Source organism: Taudactylus pleione, unplaced genomic scaffold (genome assembly GCF_031769625.1).
Source record: "Taudactylus pleione unplaced genomic scaffold, aTauple2 ptg000039l, whole genome shotgun sequence".
NCBI lineage: Eukaryota > Metazoa > Chordata > Amphibia > Anura > Myobatrachidae > Taudactylus > Taudactylus pleione.
In genome coordinates this window covers 2,275,978-2,289,741 of record NW_028284441.1, presented here as the reverse complement: position 1 = coordinate 2,289,741, position 13,764 = coordinate 2,275,978, and the positions used below count along the sequence as shown (strand labels likewise).

General features: G+C 42.8%; 1 protein-coding gene across 2 annotated transcripts in view; it reads left to right on the top strand.

The window, feature by feature from the left end:
* Window positions 1-226: 226 nt before the first annotated feature.
* Window positions 227-13,764, top strand: part of LOC148538564 (SLAIN motif-containing protein-like) — a 31,573-nt gene continuing 18,035 nt past the window's right edge. Inside the window, exons 1-4 of one of the 2 annotated variants that reach the window (XM_088452913.1) lie at window positions 227-436; window positions 6,137-6,760; window positions 8,288-8,427; window positions 9,990-10,139. In XM_088452913.1, the coding sequence (XP_088309039.1) occupies window positions 6,150-6,760; window positions 8,288-8,427; window positions 9,990-10,139 (901 nt within the window). In that variant the 5' untranslated portion in view covers window positions 227-436; window positions 6,137-6,149. Of the gene's footprint in view, window positions 546-6,136; window positions 6,761-8,287; window positions 8,428-9,989; window positions 10,140-13,764 lie in introns of both variants that reach the window. The other variant, XM_088452904.1, reaches the window with a different exon arrangement.

Here is a 13,764-nt window from a genome sequence, read left to right as displayed (position 1 = left end):
GTGTTATGGGAAAGAAATGCTGCAAATATTTGATGAATAGGCCCCCATGGCATGATATGTCTCCCCCTGAATCCCACAAGCCTTAGGTATAGCACCGCCCTATACCAGTAGCGCTCAGGCTGTATATTTAAATACACCACGCCCCTTCTTCCTCCTCTATATGCTGTCCGACTACGTCTCGCCCCGCCCCTCTATCTCAGCACGCCCCGTCCTTTCCTTTGTGTGTTCGCTGTGACAACGCCCCGCCCCTCTCCTCGTTGTGCGTCTGACTCTGAGCCGCGGGCGCTACATCCTCCCATCCCACGCCTCTCCGGGGCGGAGCTCAGGGCTGCTGGCGGGGACGAGCCGGCGTTGCTGTGTCGGTGCCGCGCAGAGATGAGGAGTGCGCGTTCCCGTGGGATGCTGCAGCTGCTGCGCTGCTGTTGGTTATAGCGAGGTAAGGAGCGCGCCCGGTGACAGGTCCCCGGGTTGGGGGAGAGCAGAGCCGGCGGGCCGGGGAAGAGCAGGAGGAGGCAGCCGGATCGGCATGGACAAGACACACCGAGGTAGGATGGGGGGAGAATCAGCCGCTATGTGACTCTCGCAGGGGGGGATAAAGCTCCGGCAGGTCGCTTTTGTCTCCGTGCTCGGCGTCGGCGCTTGTCTCTCCCGGGGGCCTGTCCCTTTCCATTCACCTCATTGTCTGCAGCGCTCTAACCTGAGTCACCAATGTACCCTATACAGCCCGGCTCAGCTCCAGTACCGGCCAGTGCAGGGACAATGCATCCAGTGCACTGCTAGGATCTCCACCTTACAGGGACGGTGCATCCAGTGCAGGGACAATGCATACAGGGTACAGCTAGGACCTCCACCTTCCAGGGACAATGCATACAGGGTACAGCTAGGACTTCCAGGGACAGTGCATACAGGGTACAGCTAGGACCTCCACCTTCCAGGGACAATGCATACAGGGTACAGCTAGGACTTCCAGGGACAGTGCATACAGGGTACAGCTAGGACCTCCACCCTCCAGGGACAATGCATACAGGGTACAGCTAGGACCTCCACCTTCCAGGGACAGTGCATACAGGGTACAGCTAGGACCTCCACCCTCCAGGGACAATGCATACAGGGTACAGCTAGGACCTCCACCTTCCAGGGACAGTGCATACAAGGTACCATACAGGGACAACATATCCAGTGCATGGACAATACATACTAGGCACTGCAAGGACTTCCACACTTCAGGGACAATAATATTTAACAGCTATTTACATAGCGCACACACATGTACAGAGAATATTCTGTCATAAACATCTGCCCCAGTGGAGCTTACAATCTCTATTCCATACCATATGTACACACACTAGGGCTTATTTTTGCCAGGAGACAATGAACCTACCAGTATATTTTTTAATTGTGGGAGGAATTTGGGGTACCCAGGAGAAACCCCCACAAGCATGGGGAGAATATACAAACTGCACACAGAGCATTGGTGGGAATTGAACCTAAGACCTCAGTAATGCTGACAACCCAACGCCAGCCGTGCTATCAATACATCCATCGCCACCATGCAGGGACAGTACATCCAGGGCACTGCTAGGACTGCCACCATGCAGGAACAGTACATCCAGGGCACTGCTAGGACCACCACCATGCAGGGCACTGCTAGGACCACCACCATCTAGGGACAGTACTGTATATACATTGCACTGCTGTGTTGCCAGCTATGTAAGAATAATATTGGATCTTAGGGCACTTGCCTTGCAGTGATGATACCTAATGTTGGGTTAAATTATCAGCAAGTGCCATGTTTGGAAGCGCATCTTCTAAAGGGCCTCACACACGGAGTGATATAGTGGCTGATCCGACGGATTGGAACGATATCGCTGCTATATTGTTCCGTTGTGTGGGTATGATATTGACCAGTGCGCACTCCTGTGGGATCGTTCATCCCACGGGAAATATCTTTAATGCTGCACAAGAGATCTGGAGAAGCGATGTACGATCCTGTCCAGCACTATGCGGGGGGGAGGAGGGGCTGCCGGCATATAGGGCGGTCGGGCAGCGGATTGCTCAGTGTGTGGGGACAGCCTGATATGTCGGACGTCGCATCGCCGGCTACCCATCGTACCATATGTAGCCGGATTAAGAGTAATATTGACTAGTCCACTTGCGTCCAGCAGTTGCCATGCTACATAGAACCATCTTGGACAGTACCAGACCATATGATCACCCCAACATCTAAGGCACCATGTCAACCTTTGCAATTAGTCCCTCATCTTTTAGCCACTTCATCACGTCCAGATGGTAGCTTACTGGAGATCACCACCAGCCTAGTCACCCAATAGTAGTAAATGCATTTAGTTAATGTGTTAGTATCCACAATTCTGGGGCTACTCTGCTGCCTGGTCATTTATGACTTCCACCCTGCTTGTGCAGACCTAATACTCTGCCATACCATCACTAGCTTCCCATCCTGCTCTTATCTTATTTGTAGCTTGTGTAGGGAAAAGGCCTAGATCAGTGTTCATGCTGCCTAGGGACCCCCATCATGTTGGGTCAATAGCACTGCATTACTGTATCCACACCAATTTGTTGTTAATGAGTTTTACATCTGCTAATGCCTGAAAAGCCTATTAACAATAGGACTGCTGTCTTGCGTGCTTGCACCCACCATTGCATGCTAACTTTTCAATGCAGAATTCAACATTTTACAATGGGATGATGTGTTTCTTAAAGTATCTAAAATAGTAATATGTAATCTGATACACTTCAGGGGCTGCAATGAGTGGCTCTCTACCCTTCAATGGGCTGCACATTACTTTTATACCCCTTTCAGACTGGTGACCTGGGAAATATACAGGTTTATCAACCTGAGAATATCCCGGGTCTCAGACCCCGACCCTGGTACAAGCAAAAACCCGCATCAAGGCGGGTTCATGTGCAGCATCCTGGGTTTTTGCACTGTGTGGAAGGGATATTGGTGGTCAATTCAATTAACTCGCCCCCGCAAGTAAGTGCTGCTATATGATGCACGTAATTTTTGTTTGCATCTCCACAGGGCTGCGTACAAAAATCATTGGCTCCAGGGTGAGTTCGGGCCGTGAGAGGGACGAGAGGAGGTGCTGTTGCCACCAGCCGGTGCCATAGCAATTCGCCCCCCTCTCGGCTGATTGAATTGACCCCTTAATCGCCAAAATAAGTTAAAATAATACATCTAATGTAAAGAAAGAGCCCTATTTGTAATAGCATGTCGTTAGGTATTTTTGAAAATGTTGAAGCTATAGCAAACATAACAAAAAGGCAGGAAGAAGCTGATGACCGCTAGTGAAGGCTTGGAGTGCAGCATGCGACCCTAGGGACGTCTGGCGCCCATCGCAGATCTAAAGCGTACCTTGGTTTTCAAGTATTTTTGCCCATTTTCCCAGCTCATATCTTAGGGCTTGATTGTCAATTTTAAAAAGTTGCTGACTTCCGGCAATTGTCCCAGCTGGTTTTAAAACGATAATTTTATTAAAAGCAAAACCCGGCGTATTGAGTATATTTTGTAATTCAGCATGCTGCATTTTGTCTTTAAACAAGTTGTTTGTTTTTTTTTTTTTTTTAAAAACCTATAGATGCTTAGCTCTTAGGACCAAAGGTAGCAAGTAGCCTGCGAGATTTGGAAAGTACAGCGATTTAGCTGCAAGGTTTCAAGTGGCTATTTTTTTTAATTGGTAAAACCTGGGCGTTTTAACTATTAAGTGTGTGTGTGTGTATGTATGTATGTATATATATATATATATATATATATATATATATATATATATATATATATATATATATATTGCACCATGTTATTAAATAAGCCCCATACTGGTATTTATTTTGCTTTCAAAAACTAATAATATAACCTGTTGTTCCTATATTTCGTTACACAAGTCATTTCTCGAAATGTCTCACATCTGTGTTCTACAGCTGCTAGCTTATATCTAGACACTGTACAAATAAGATTGAGGTTTGTTATAATTTCCTGATATACATATGGCGTAACTAGTGTGTACAGTCTTATCACATATGTCATTTAGATTTATTGCATGATGTAGACCTACTCTATAATGAGTTTATGCCATAAGCTCATTGTAATTGACTATGAATATTGTGAAATAAAGCTATATTCTTCTCCTCTTTTCATTTTGGAGGTGGATAGTTCTGGCAAACAACATCTATGTATGTAATGCAGAGCAGATTAAGGCTAGGGGGTATATTTACTAAAGTGAGCGTTTTTAAAAATGGAGATGTTACCCACAGCAACCAATCGGATTCTACTTGGCACCTTCTAGACCAGAATAGTTAGAATCTGGTTGCTATGGCTAACTTCTACATTTCTAAAAACTGTCACTTTAGTAAATTCACCCCTTGTACCTTATTATAATTTAGTATCTATGTGAAATGATACATTCAATTTGCAGACTGCAAGGAGCTTGGTCCCTTTGCAGAACCTAATGAGGTCTGGAGGAAGTACTGTAGATGGTAATTATGGCATGCTCGATAGGGAGCTTTTCTGTTTAATGTTACTTTTCCATGTGTGCTATGTGGGTTGTTTATATTGTGCACAAGGCGTCTGTTTCTGTGCTTGCCAGGGGTGGTTCCGTGCACACCCTGTCCTTCTGCAAACAATAGGAAATACTAACTAGGAGGCTATTTAACAGGATCAACATGTGACTGTGGATGGTGAACCTATCACACTTATTGCCTTTTTATTACAGGCATTTTACTGTATTTGTTTAACTATCTATGAGCTCCTTGCTGTATTATTATCCTGATAATGCTTCAGACACTTTCCATAAGCTGAAAGGAAGTTTAGAAACGACCATAGCTTTAAATAGGCTTATTGGGATAAGCTTTATTCTTATCCATGTTTAGTTTTGAAGATCATTCTCTAGATAGAACAAAGGTAGGGGGATGTATAGTTCTGGAAATATGTCACTGCTGGGACTTGTAGCTTCCCAGTCTAGAGCTACTTTTGTGTAATTAATGTCCAAATCCATCATCACTTTCTATTATCAGATGTTGTCTGTTGTGTTGTGCTATCTTTGTGGAGGGACAGGGAATAATGTTTTTTTGTTGTTTCAATGACTGCTGTGGCATATTGTCATCACATTCATGTTGTAGAAGCCTGGAGCACTTTGTCCAATGGGTTTATCAAAATTTATAGTCACATTTTTTTTTAATTTATTTATTATTATTTTTTATTTTGAATGAACCGTAATGTTTGGGAAGTTAACTTAAGCAACAGAATAGGTAATCTTTTTATTTTCGATGAATGTTTTATCATGCGCTAGCCCTTCTCATGCCATTAAGAGGTGTCATGCGGAAAAACTGGGATCTGATTATTTTCTTTCAAAGGGAAAAAAGCATTTTATTACAGCTAAGGAAATAAACACAAGGCTTATGCACGTGGGCGTCTTTTTTTTTTTTTTTTTGTCTTTAGTCTCGTTTATGCTTTTAACTAGCATTTTTCAACCCACATATATAGGGAGCCCTAACAAAGCCTGCATGCACTGTGCTTCCTTTTCCTGCAGAGTACCCTGGTACCCATAACCCCTCATTGCTGCAGATACATGTCTGTGCCCTTATTACCCCACACTTAGTATGTTGTACAGGTTGAGTCTCCTATATCCAAAATGCTTGGGACCAGGTGTATTTTGGATAACGGAATATTCCATATTTTGGAATAATTGCATATTATAATGAAATATCTTGGGAATGGGACCCAAATATACACACAAAATACATTTATGCGTTATATACACTTTATACAGCCTGCAGGTAATTTTATATATTTTTCTATATATTTGTGGCTCAAGCAAAGTTTGTGTACATACATGAAATTCATTTGTTTCATTTACACACTATACACAAAGCCTGAGGTAATTTTATACAATATTTTTTTATAATTTGTGCCTTAGACAAAGTTTGTGTACATTGAACCATCAAAAATCAAAGGTTTCAGTATCTGTCATGCCAAAATGATTCCGTATTTCGGAATACTTGGATATGGGAGACTCAACCTGTACTATATTTTGGCAACTGTGCCTTGTTCGAAACAAGGTGTTTTTTTTTGTTTTTTTTTAAATAAATATTTCTATTTTGTTTTCTTGTCTTTTTGCAGTGACCATTTGACAATGGTGGTCCCTGGAAGTTCCCCTGGCATTCAGCATGATCGTATGATAGTGGCTAATGACAGCAGTATGGACACAGATACTGAGCCGGATTGTAGTTCTGACCTGAAAGAAGTGCACAAGCTGCAGGAATTGGTCAGAAGACTTGAAATTCAGAACCAGCAGCTAAGGATCAAGAAGAACCCACAGACCACCAATGATTCCGGCATTGACAATCGCCTGTCTACGTTGAACTGTACAGGAGTTCTGAATAGTATGAACATCCAACCTGAGAAAGGCGATGTGGAAATCATTCCAAACCTCCACACGAAGCTGGAGGAAATGCACTCTGAGAAAGAGAACATCCCCCGTCTAAGGGTGGACCCACAAGGACAGTATGACATGGTGTGCTCTGATTCGAAGCCTGTCAGTAAAGGAGGAAGTCACACGGACTCCGAGGACAGTTCCTTCTTTAGCCTGGAAGTCAGTGGGATGACAGAGATAGACGGGGACATGCGCAAACTGTCCGAACGCAGCTCAAGTGGGGATCTAGTGGATATATTGGATGAAACTGCCCTGGACGATGTTGAAGTGCTGGAACTGGACTCGTGCAGCGAGGATGAGGAAGACTGCTGGTAAGCTCTTTATACCTAGTCTCACAAAACGTGCCGGCACTTACAGCTTTGTTCATCTGGGAAACAGATTACTTGTTTATGGTAGTGTTTATACCAGAGGTTCCCAAACGTAGACCTCCAGGCTTCCCAACAGTTCAGGTTTTAGAGGGATCCATGGTTGAGCACAGGTGGCTTAATTAGTAACTCGGTCAAATTGGGTTAACCACCTGTGCTCAGCCATGGATAACTCTAAAACCTGAACTATTGGGGTGCCATGGGAACCTCTGGTTTATACTGTTTTGCGCCAATGGTACATTAATATTCTTGGTATGTGTTTTTAGAAGATGCAAAATATGATTTTTACAGCAGTATTTAGCACCAAAATATTATGCACATGAAATGTGCACACTGGACAAGGGGCTCATTTATTCCTTTCTGAGTAATAATTTCGGTCTCCATCTGTGGCTGCTCGTTTATAAAAATAAAAACTTTGCAGCTCCTTTGAAGTCTCCAGTTATGCAGAAACAAATTTGCTGCTTTGAAATATTTAAACCACGTTCTCCAGTATAAAATGGATAAACATTCTCTTGACCTAGATTTTATGCTGGAACTGCACTCTGATTGTGCAGAGTAATTATGTAGGGAATTGCTGTCTAGCTTCAGATTTCTTTTCCTTTTTTTGTATACAAAACTGTACTGTGTAGAATCTGTGGTGTGGTCCCCTTGCATGTCCCTATTGTTACGTAATTAATGGGCATGTCCAGGACACTACTTAGAATTAAATGTGTAAGACCAGTGGAGTCCAACTTTGCTCACACACAGTTTTTACCTAACATGTATCGGTGACTAGATTCAGCACCCCACTCTATATTCAGGTACTGTTAAACTCTGTGGTGTATATTTACTAAAGTGCAGGTTTACAAAAGTGGAGATGTTGGCCATAGCAACCTATCAGAATCTAGCTATCATTTTCTAGAAGATACTAAATAAAAGAGAAGTAGAATCTGGTTTCTATGGGCAACATCTCCACTTTTGTAAACTCGCGATTTAATAAATATACCCCTATAGGAGTGAATCTAACCACCGATGCATATTAGAACAAGTGGTAACTCAAGATTGCAATTAAACATAATAGGTTCTATGTTCAAAAAAAGTTTTCAAAACTCCAATGTGTTCAGTCGCCCCTTCCCCCACTAGAATTGCGATTTGAGTTCTCTATGCACAACTGATGTTTGAAGGCTTACAAATGGGAACTTCTTGAAGCTTACAATGGTAGATAAGTGCTCCGCTGAATGAAAATAGCACTTGAAAGTATAATTATACATCACGTTCTGTGAATATTTTAAGATGACTACAGAGTTTTTGTTCTACACTGTAGATAGTTATAGCTCTAGTGATTTTTGAATAATATGAATTACACATTTTTGCAACCTTTTAATTTGCATTCCAGCTTTTTATCTACTAAATGGGAAAGATGGTTGGTGCTTAAATTTGGGGCTTACTTAGGCAATGGGATGATATGATTAGTCAATCTATTTTTCTTTGAAGGCTTTATGTCTCGCCAAAAAAGCTGGCAATGGCGGAGATGAAACCAGATTCTCCCTTAAAGTGGTGCCGGCAAGTGCTGGACCACCATAGTCCGGAGACGGAGGCTGCCTGTCGAACGCTAATTGGCAAACTTGATCAAGGTTGGTAAAGTGATGCCTTTAAAATGTATAGTTTCTCTACCTTCTTGCAAAGAAACCCTAGGTGATTGGGGCACTTGAGTAGGACATTTGAGATGTCCTGACTTGGTCCGTTCCATATCTCTTAAATGTAACTACAGGATCACTCTGTTATCAGAACTAACATAAACTATACAGAGTGAGCTACGGGTGATGAATTAGGTCTCCAAAACACAGCGTTAATCATGAAATGTCTCTATTAGGTTGTACTTGGGTTACTGCAGATGTTGGTGCACTGTTATCGGTCAGGAACAGCCAGTTTGGGACCGTCTGCATTACTCAAGTGATTATCTAAGGTCTTCTCTCATGTAACCCCATCACATTTCTTGCTGCAAGATCACCCGTTCATATTCCCTCTATGGAACAACCTACCACATATCTTACTCACCTCAACTCTCTCTAAAAACACCTATACCTCTCCCCTATAAACTGATCTGGTTAAGAACACCTCAAACATAACCTGCTGGTAACTGTTGAGTCCAGGGATATACTATTATGTGCTATATACTTTATGCTGGTGTATAGACTTCCAACATAGTTTGTTTAAAAAGCTGAGTCATTGTAAAACATGCATATGTCTTTTGTCCTAATAATATTTGAGTTATCTTTATTTGTCACATTATATATATATATATATATATCTGCCATGCTAACCCTCTGATTTGTATAATTTATTCTATAATTAATATATTCCTGAGCTTCATGGATTTTACATAAGGCCCAGTCAGGTCATCCTTTCTATAAACTTGTGGGCCCCAGAGCTGTAGTATTGCTTCTGCTTCCTGTCATTGCATTATTGGAGACAGAACATGTAACCTTATGCAGAAACCACTTGCATAATCAGATTTTAAAACCTCTATTAACAAGGTCCATTTAAAACAAAATCTGACGTTCATTTTGTGGACATATAGATTTATAATGTCACATACTATTCAGACAGATAAGGGGGGTTTCCCATTTCTGTACAATCCCAGCTATTCGGCTGCTGTGAAACTACACACCTCAGCAGGCACTGCCACAGTTTTGCTGTTTGAGCACGCTAAACTTGTGTCAGGGAATGCTGGGATGTGTTGTCCCACAGCAGCCGCTGTGCCACAGGTTGCCGACCCCTGTGTTAGTCCATCATTGTGGGTCCTGAGCGGTTGTCATGTTCTAACATTCTATACAAGCCAAAATATTTGTCAGCTCTATAACTTGCATCACAGGGACTGAAAACTATACATGTTGCATTCCCTTTATAATAAATGATGATATTGCTGTATTCATGTTCCCATTATTTACTAATGAAATGTCATTCACACCTTGCTCCTTTGTAAGAATTATTTTATACACCCAATCCAACTTTGCACACCTCCTTTCTTTGCAGTAATGTCAGTCTGCACAAGGTAAGCATTGTTCCTATTCCAATCTCTCACCACTGGGCATTTCCATAGCACAGAACTGTAATCTATAATAGTGTTTGCATCTCCTCTATCTGATCCTTATTTCAGCTAACCCTGGTACTGCTTTTTAAATTGTCATTGTAGCAAGTAGATGGAAAAGTCTGTACTGCAGCCCGCTGGCATCGCCAAGTGCGTATAACGGCAACAATGAGAGCAGCTGTTGTAGCAATACACTAAACTCACCGGGGTGCCTCAAATCCACTAACAAACCACTACTAACCTGTGGCAGCTCAGGTATGGCATGTTGTCATGCAGAATGTGAATGGCATGTTTTCTAATGAGCAAAACCTAATTATTGCGTGTTGATTGTTACAACCTATTATAAATCCTTTCAATAAAATTGTATGAACGTGAAGTTCTGTTTTCCTATTCCTCCTCTGTGCAGCTTGGCTTGTATCTGTTAACGCTACAATGCTAATGAAGTGGACTGTGTTATACACTGTACACTTTGACTTGTTAAACATGTTGGCGTCTGTTTACTTTGTTTCTGTCACTTGTACTGCCGTTTGCTCTGTTGCACCAGGTAATGTTCCAGGATTCTATGTTAAGTAAATGTAAACTTTCATGTGAAGAGGACAAAGAAATGTTTCCTACAAAAGTATGTTTGTGGTTTGGTTGAGTTTTAAGGTTTTGGCAAAGTGTATTGGTGAATAGTTTTGATAGGATGTTAGATGATTTGATATATTCTTAATTCTTAACCCACATTGGGCCTGATTCTGAGTCGGACATGGTATGGTAAATAGCGATTTTTACCATACAGCTTACGAGCTTATGTATTTTTACCCACCTACCGTACAATAGATTCTGGAGCCAGACGGATCTCTGCCGGATCTCATTTTGCTTGAAATGGGCTGAAGCTGGGTGGCAACACACAAGATGGCTGTCCCATGGAGGTGTTGTGGGCGTGTAACTAAAGCCGGGTACACATTAGAACTACAGGCAACGAGACCCTGCATAGGCAAGTGCCTACACACTTTCACAATGCAGTGAGAGATGGCACGATGTAGGATGCCGTGCGGCAATTGGCAGCATAGCATTGCACAAAATTGGCACCATGGCCAACCTGAAGATATCGCATGCGACATCGGGAGCCGCAAATTGGCCATACACACGATATGCTCGATTTGTCGTTCCGATTTGTCTGGAAACGACAAATCAGGCTGATATTGTTCTAGTGTGTACCCACCTTTTAAACTCTCTGCCTATTGGGAAGGGAAGCCTTCTTCTGATGGATCTCTTGCACCTAGCATGAGGCTGGTGCGAGTGCCGATACTAATGATGGCGGTTGGTGTAAAATCCGTCTCAGGCCTTGCTTTCCTCTTAAAGACGCACAGAATCTTGTATTAGCATATAGTAAATCAGGCTTCTGCGGGTACCCCCATCTACAGCCACTTTACACTGACTCAAAAGAAGCCGCTATGTCCTCAAGCCATATAATGGTAACTCATTGATTTTACATTAGCTGACAATTCTAGTAAAGAGTTGGTGCCAAATGTAATAGGGTGCGGGAAAGTGTCATGCAGACCTTGTACACCGCTCCGCTCCTGTCCTGCATTTACATTACTTGGTAACTGAACGCCACGTTTCCTTGTAGCTCTGCTGCCCCTTATTTCCATTCAACTGAAATTGCATTCTTGGGCGTTTAAAGTAAATAAAATATCTGGCATTATTGGAGGGTGGGATTGGCATCTAAAAAGTTTGTGGGAAGAAAAATAACTTTATGGGCCATATTCGATTTGGAGCGAAAAGTCCGTATCTGTGATAATTTTTCACCGATGACATCATTTTTGCTACTTTGACTTATCCCCATATTTGAATTGAAAGACTTTTCGCAGGTGGTAAAAGTCTTTGTTAAAAATCGGGGATTCGTTTTAACCACTGTTTAGGTGGCGAAAAAAAAGTGCAGATTTGGGGGTTTTGGGGTGCAGTCTTTAAAAAAAATAGCCTGCACCCCTTAGAATGTCCCCCAAAGGTTTTCTGTGTCCAAAAAATGTGGAAAAAAATGTCGTCTGGACACACCAAAAAAGGTACTTTAATTTTGGGGCTGATGGGGAAAAAAAAATGGGGGACAAACTTCTAAAGTAGCGAAATTGATTCCTGAGGGGTTCCCAAGTATGTGGCAGTTTTTTTTTTTTATAGAATGTGGGTACTAGCGGCAGGTGGATTTTTGAAGAATTTAAAAAAAATGACTTTAGGGACTTAAAAATATGCTTTCATGTACCCCAAATTTGATGGGACTAGTTAGGTTTTTGTTTTTTTTGGGGGGGGAAAAAAATAAGTGCTAATCTTCACCACTTCTTCTAAAGCTGCATTTATGCACCTGCCGCAGCTATTTAAAAACCCAGACTACCTTCAGCAGTCCAAATCGTGGGTACCCATAGTTACCCCCCATGTCTGGACATCTTTTGGGGGTGACAGCATGATTTTGCCAAAAAACTGACAGGACTTTTTGATACTTACCTTTCCGCTGGATCCCGGTTTTCGCCGAATCCTAATTGTATACTGGGATAAGCAGGCACGCGCCCGATACTTTGTCCCTGAAAAAACGGCGTTGATGGCGAGAAGTCCAACCTCGGACTTTTCGCCTCAAATTTAATATGGCCCTATATGGGGAATATTAAAAGCATGTTACCGGCTGTGTATACCAGCTCCCTATTTCAAGTGATTCCTATTTGAAGTTGCATGTTGAACTTACCAGGGTAATGTTGAGTGCAGGAAGAGCACCTGTTTGTATAAAGCCCTATTCCACCACGATCCAATACTGGCCTATTCTATCACATACGGCAAAGCACCCGGATAATGTGTATGACAGGGGGGCCTATTAGTGCAGTGAAAGATGAGCACACAAGGTGATAGTGATAATCTCTGGTCTTCTTCCAGATTCCTCTACCAACTTACCTCAAAATGATCCATATAATGTTGATCAGGTTATGCGGCATCGCAGCAGTGATATCTGGCCAAATTCTGATAGACACCTATGATACTGCATCGTGTCAGGTTAGCAATAGACTGGACTCCTTGTTTACTTGGCTTATTCAGCGATGGACGCCAATGCCACTGAAGCTGCCAATTTGTTTGCATGGCTGCAGAAATATTTATATAGAGACTCAAATCCAAATCTACTGCGTACAAAGATGCAGCATTGATCGCAGATCAGTTGATTATTGGACTTTGAATAACCCTGTGATTGCGCAACATGGGCGCAGGTACTGGGACTCCAGAGCCATTTTTACGCGTAGTGCGTACGGGATCGCTGTTGCAGGCTGGGACGCACCTAAAACGGTCGTGACACGAGTGCGTTTGATTCGCCACCACTCCTGTTGCTGCCCAGTGTTCTCCCCAGAAAATGTTGCCAGCCGGCTGGCATCAACTAGTAGCCGGGTGGGGGGGCCTTCGTGCCAAAAGGGTGTAGCTTCACTGGGAGGGGGCGTGGCACACAATAGCACCTGTTCACATTATACTCACACAGTATGGTGCCTTTATTGCCCATTATGTACACAGTATGCCCCCTTATTGCACATTATGCCCACACACTATGCCCCCGCAGTGTGGCCCCTTATTGCACACTATGCCCCCGCAGTGTGGCCCCTTATTGCACACTATGCCCCCGCAGTGTGGCCCCTTATTGCCCTTTGCAGCATTTACATGCTCCACACAGATGTGATCACACTTATCAGTAAATCACAGGCTAAGTTGTGTCTAAACAGTATGACTAGGTTATGCTACCTGTACCTGACAGGGTGAACCATGTCTGCAAGCTTCTGGCCTGGCTGACATGCTGGGATTTGTGGTGCCATAGGCTGCACTTCAGTGAGTATGTGTGAATGGAAGGCTAACAGCTATTTTGTGTACACTTATC